The sequence below is a fragment of the Marmota marmota genome, unplaced genomic scaffold (genome assembly GCF_001458135.2).
Source record: "Marmota marmota marmota unplaced genomic scaffold, marMar, whole genome shotgun sequence".
NCBI classification, from domain to species: domain Eukaryota; kingdom Metazoa; phylum Chordata; class Mammalia; order Rodentia; family Sciuridae; genus Marmota; species Marmota marmota.
The window spans coordinates 1,179,648-1,186,124 of record NW_026000338.1 but is presented as its reverse complement, the minus strand read 5'-3'; the positions used below and the strand labels follow the sequence as shown (position 1 = coordinate 1,186,124).

General features: G+C 38.4%; 1 protein-coding gene across 1 annotated transcript; it reads left to right on the top strand.

The window, feature by feature from the left end:
* The first annotated feature begins 2,859 nt into the window (after window positions 1-2,859).
* LOC125614511 (trafficking protein particle complex subunit 13-like) lies at window positions 2,860-5,265 on the top strand. The gene is given in 1 exon segment (XM_048797429.1): window positions 2,860-5,265. A coding segment is annotated over 1 exon segment (762 nt). The 5' UTR covers window positions 2,860-3,743; the 3' UTR covers window positions 4,506-5,265.
* Window positions 5,266-6,477: the final 1,212 nt, after the last annotated feature.

The following is a 6,477-nucleotide window of genomic DNA, read 5'->3' as shown; positions in this document are numbered from 1 at the left end:
AAGTGAAATAAGCTGGACACAGAAAGACAAATATTGCATGATCTCCCTTATATATGGAATATAGAAGTCAAACTCATAGAAGCAGAAAGAATGGTGGTTACCAAGAGCCTGGGGTGGGAGGACTGGGGAGATGTTGGTCCAAGGACACAAAATTTTAATTAAAAAAGAGGAAAAAGTTGAAGAATATTGTAAATTATGATGACTCTAGTTAATAGCAACATATTATATACTTGAAAATTGCTAAGAGAATAGACATTCAGTGTTTTCATCACAAAAGTAAGTTTTTGAGGTAATATATTTGTAAAATGTCTTTATTTAGCCACTTTACAATGTATCATGTATGAAAATACATCTATACACTTAATTTAAAAATAAAAATAAACAACAGAATGATGTGTGCAGCTTTGCACTGCTGTGACCAAGACAACTTAGAGGAGGAAAAGTTTATTTTGACTCATGATTTCAGAGGTTCAGTCCGTGGTTGCTGACTCTATAGCTCTTGACCTGAGTTGAGGTAGAACATGATGGCAGAAGGGCATGACAGAGGAAAGGAGCTCAGGACATGGCCATCAGGAAGCAAAGAAAGAGCTTCACTAGCTTGAGACAAAACAATGAACTCTCTGCAAAAATCCTCAACAAAATATTAATAATCCAGACCTTCAGATTGTTGTAAGATATGGATTTGACTCTAATTTAAGTTAAAACTAAAATGATAGAAAAACTTTCCATATGCACAGTAAATATAAACTATATATTTTATAAAATATAAACTACAAAGGTACACCCCCAGTGACTTACCTTCTCCAGCTACACCCCACCTGCCTATAATTACTACCCAGTTAATCCATTCAAGTGAATTAGTACAGTGATCATGTTAAGGCTCTCATAATCCAATCATTTCACCTCTGAACTTCCTTGCATTGCTTCACACATGAACTTTGGGGTCATTTCATATTTAAACCATAACACCCTACCAGATTGGATATTTTTTTCTATCTTTAGTTTGACAGTGTGGTAGAAATCCTGGAAATAAAACTCACAAAGGAGTACAGGTTCCTCTATGATTGTGCAGGACTAGCATTTTTAACTCTCAGACTTGCACATACCTATTGCTCTATGGTCTCAAATCTCTTGTTGGGTATAAAAAGTATTTTTCAGTTTGTTCAGCTTTTGTTGTTAAAATAGGATGACAACATCTAAGCTCCTTACAAGCCACACCAGAAACTAGAAATCTGGGATAGATTTTTGTTTCAACTTGCCAATACCCATTTCTAGTTTGTAGAAATACTGTTTATTGTGATATTGACTACTTTAATTTAAGTCCAGAACAATTGAAGCCTCTGCAAGAGGTTCAGGATGCCATGAAAGCTGCTGGGCCACTTAATCCAGCAGATTCCATGATGTTTAAAGAGTCAGTGGCATGTAAATATGCTGCTTGGGGACCACAACAGTGAATCACATGCAGAACCTTAGGCTTTGGGGAAAATACTCTCCATCCTCTGCAGAAAATTACTCTTCTTGTGAAAAACAACTTTTGGATTGCTATTGGGCCTGAGTAGAGACTGAATTTGCAATCATGAGCCAAAAGCTCATGATCTAAGCCTTTCACCATGAACTAGGTGTCTTGTGACTCAAGCCATACAGCTATAAAGTTGGGTGTACACAGCAGCATTACACAAGATGAGGCTCAAGAAGATTCTACAGTGCATGAAGAAGCATCCCCAATGCATGACCCAACAGTCATAGCAGTAGCAATCAACTTTGGGGCAGCCCTAAGGGGGCAGCAGTAAATGGACTGCATTTTCTTAATGCATAAAACTTCAAACAGTGCACTTACTTGCTTGTTTGCTTTTACTGGAAGGAGAAATGGCCAGAGGTAAGAGTCTAAAACAATCTATGGACTGTGGCCAGTAGTCTGTCTGAAAGGCCCAGGATTTGGATAAAACATGGTTGGAAAATAGGAGTTGAAGAGGCCTGGTGAAAAAATATGAGGATAGAAATCTCCACATCATCACAGAATGTGAAGATACTAGTGTTCTGTGTGAATGCTCACCAAAGGGCAATCTAAGTAAAGGAAGATTTTGATAATCAGGTAGAAAGGTGACCCATTCTGTAGATATGTGAAGCTCCATCCATTGAGACAGCATTATAGGGACTGTTTAAGTAGTTCCCTCAATTGTGTAGGTCAATTCCCTATAATAAAAATCCATCTATCTGTCTATCTATTATCTATCTCCTACTGGTTCTACTTCTCAGGTCAGACCCTGATATAGGAATTATTTTGATTGACATAAGAGTTATTTTGAGGTCAAGTCCTTTCTTCTGTGCAAAATCCTGCTTGCTTTGTTCTGAGCCTCCCTATACCTCATCCTATTGCCAGTCACCAAAGTGAGTAAGTATATTGTGTTTTGCTATTGTATTTGATGATTCTTTGATTACTAAGGGCCTTGCTGGTCTGCCAAAGAGACTACCCATCCAAGAGCTAGCTGATTCCTAGATACAGAAAACAACTCCCTTGCAAGTGTACCTGTCATATGCAGACCAACAAATTCAGGGTCCATAGCTATCAACTATGTCCTTTACCAAGCTCTTGAAGATTAAGCCACTATTCCCTATGAAAGGTTAATAATCTTGAGAACTGTTTGCTAATCTTGTTCCCAGAATGTGCTGTCCCCAACTGCCAAACTGCAGAATGTATCCCCTCACCCGGTTGCAGGCAAACCGCCCACTCGCCCTGACCCGTCAATGAACTTCCCTCCCTGCCCTCTCCAAGGAAAGTATATAAGCTCTGCTTAAGCTGTTCTCAGGGCTCTTTGCTCTATTCAAGTGAGCTCTGAGCCCCAGCATGCTGGACCCCAATAAACCCTTTGCTGTTGCATGAGACAGTCTCTTGGTGGTCTCTTCCTCCGACGCTCGCCTGACCTTTACACCTTGCCTTGTTATTACTCCAGGGCCAGGCACTAGGTATCTAGGGGCAGTTTCTATGGCTCTGAGCCCACTGATGTTATTCAAACTAGAAAGTCCTATGTCTCCCTGTCCTGCCTTGCCTTACCCACAGAAACCATAATAATGACTTGTGCTTCTACTTGCCCCTGGTTTCTTCTGCCTCTAGATCAACCCTAATATTTCCTCATGTGGTCCTCTGAAGTGCACTGTGTCCTCTTTCCTTGGGAATTGTAAGTAATAAACTCTTCTTTCCAAGGCACTTATATCAGTGTCTGTCACCTTACTCTATCTGATTAAAATGAATCCTGGATATATTTTAAAACAATGAGGAAAATTGTAGTCAAAATGGAAAGGAATCAACCCAGACAGGAAATCTTTCTGTCACTCAGTGATGCTGTCTTCTAAGCATAATTGTTCATCAACTCTCCAGTCACTTGAGAAGATAGAGACATGTCTGCTACTTTCTCTAATCAGCTCATGAAAAGTAGATTTCCACGTGAAGATTTGAGGGAAAGATTGACATCACCACAAATCCTCAGAACTACATTTCCGAGGAAGAGATAAAAATTAGAGTTATATGAGAATTCTCGGTGATAGCAATTAAGTTGTAAAGACAATATTGAAAACCCTGATCTTCAGATGAGCACTCAGCACTTACATCTTTTAGTCTCCATGGCTACAGTGGCAGAACTTGGGGCCAACTCTATTGATGATGTCATTCATGACCAAGTAATGGATGTTGAAGAGCTGTCCCTGTGGCTTCAGTGTCTATTCATTCAACTTACTTCGGAGAGAGAATGTTTTTTAATAAAATCTGCTTATTTTCTCTCTCCTCACCATTGGACATTGAAACCAAGTTTTACAATTCAGAAATGGGTGACTTATTTCTTGAAGTCCAGATTCAGAATATGTCATCTTCAACTGTGTTTATATAAAAGGTTTCCTTAGAGCCATCTGAAATGTACACTGGAGTAGAATTAAATACTGTTAACCAGGGTGGAGAAGATGAGTGTACCTTTGGAACAAGGACATTTTTGCAATCAACAGAAGGACGCCAGTACTTATACCACCTTCAGCTGAAGCCAGAATATTCAGAGAAAGCTAGTACTATTAGGGGACTAATGGATATGGTAAAATTAGATATATTATGGAAAAGAAATCTGGGTGAAATGGCAATACTACAGACAATCCAGCTTGAAAGAGAGGCTCCATTTTATGGAAACATAAAGCTATCTTTGGAGAAAATCCCAGATACTGTAATTCTGGAAGAGCCTTTTCATATTACCTGCAAGATAACAAACTGTAGTGATAAGAAAATGAAATTGGTTTTGAAAATGTGTGATACATCTTCTGTTCGTTGGTGTGGATATTCAGGAAGGTATCTTGGAAAGCTGCCCACAAAGTCATCTCTCTGCTTTACCCTAACACTACTGTCCTTAAAACTGGGCCTGCAAAGTATTTCTGGCATACGAATAACAGACAAAGTATTAAGGAAAACATATGATTATGATAATGTTGCAAATGTCTTTGTAGTACCTTCCATTGTTAAAACAAAATGAAGAGACTTTTCAATGCTTTGCTTCCAAGAGAGTTTCACAGAAAAGCTTTCTATTCTTTTATCCAGCAAAAAAAAAAAAAAAATGATCAACTAACAATAAGTATAAGGGCAGATTATTTTAATTCATTTCCTTTGAGATTTTGCATGTTTTTGAGAATTAAACGTGCTGATTTCAGAAAGAACAATCTGGAGTGTGCCAGGTTTGGAGTTTGTTCACTTGTCTCTCCTCGTCCATGTGGGGTTGTCTCTCTCCATGCTCTGCTACGTAAAACAGACTTTCCTATCCTTTTTTAAAAATTATGACCCTATGAGGTTGGTCATGGCCTCTATCAGGACATGCAGGTGTAAGCCGGGAGCAAAAAGGTTTCCTTCATAGGCCATAGCCATCTCCCTTCCTTAAAGCTTCCCATTGGGTCTGCCGACCTTGCAGGTGAGCCGCCTGAAGAGCCAGAGTGGTAGTCAATGACGGGTAAGATCCCCAGAGGGGGACAACCTAAGACAGGCACACTCTCGAGTAAGGCAAACACCTGCAAATAAAACAAAATGGGGGAGATATAGGGCATGATGTAACGTGGGGCATGTTGCATCAGAAAAGAGGAAACCTAACTTGCTGGCTGCTACTCACTTCCCAGTCCTGGGGCCACAGGTGGCTAAGAGAGCACCTAGCGATTAGTCAGAAGGCATTGCCATGGGTTGTGATGAAGAATCGGACCACCTCTAGGATAGGCTCAGAACCCTTCTGCCCTCAAGGACAGCTCATGTGTCCCATTACTGCCTGTAGGATGGGTGTAGATGTAAATTCTACCCACCCTGCTGACCTTTACCCTGATTGGCTCCTGTACATTATATTAGCTGTGTATGTTTTCTCATTAAACGAGATCCTGCTTTGACAGTTAAAAAAATTATTTCTTACATACATCACAATAGAGGAGTGCATTACATTCATAATTTTTCCCTATCCTTTTCAATACATCTTTTCCTACTTCTGTGCTATCTGATGTCCTTAGCTCCTATGAAAGTACTTTCATGTGTGAATAGTTGTTTGAATTGATGTTTCCATGACATGCTATAGAAAATCCTATTTCACCATTTTGCAAAATAACCTTGAAAGAACTTTTTAAAATTATAAATGTTTTAAAAGAAATATTATCCTTAGAATTATATATACGTTTTAGTAAAACAGATTTTCTTTATAAAGTCTATAGGATGCTGGAAGCAAAGAGAACTTCACTGGTGATGGGATTTTCCATGAAGATTTGGGACATTGGAAACTCATGAAAACTTGGTATTTTCTCGGAACAGGCCATTGGTCAGAGAACACTGGTTTCCACTTAAATTCAAACTCTCATACAAATCAACACTGTGGTACAGGACCATGTCTGGAGGAGCCCTATTCCTACAACAGATAGCCCACCCCTACTTTTTGAGTCATTGAAACAGACACAAATTCATACCCTTAAAAATCTGAAAACCTCACATTAATAGAAAATATTCTTTGATTATAGTAAATTGCTATTCTCTATGTAATGAAATCCAGTACACCAAAGACCTAGGACTTGCAATCCAAGTAACTTTCCCTTCAAAATGGTAGCATGAGTTTTGAAAACAGAACAAATGACTTTCCATTTGGGTAAAAAATGCAACCTTTCTTTATGTGATTCACAAATATGTATTTCAAATAGGATAAAATTATAAAAATTCAAGGTATAAAATAAATATTTTATAGTTAATTACATGAAAAAATATGATCATTTCTTAGGATTTTTTTTTCTTAAAAAGTGTTAAAACAGGGGCTATGGCTGTGGCTCAGTAGTACAGCTCTTGCCTAGCATATGTGAGGCACTGGGTTTGATCATCAGCATCACATAAAATAAATAAAATGTGTCCATATACAACTAAAAGAAAAAAATTTTAAAAACTGTTAAGACATATTGGAAAAGATCAACAATTGACTACAATAACATTACAAACTG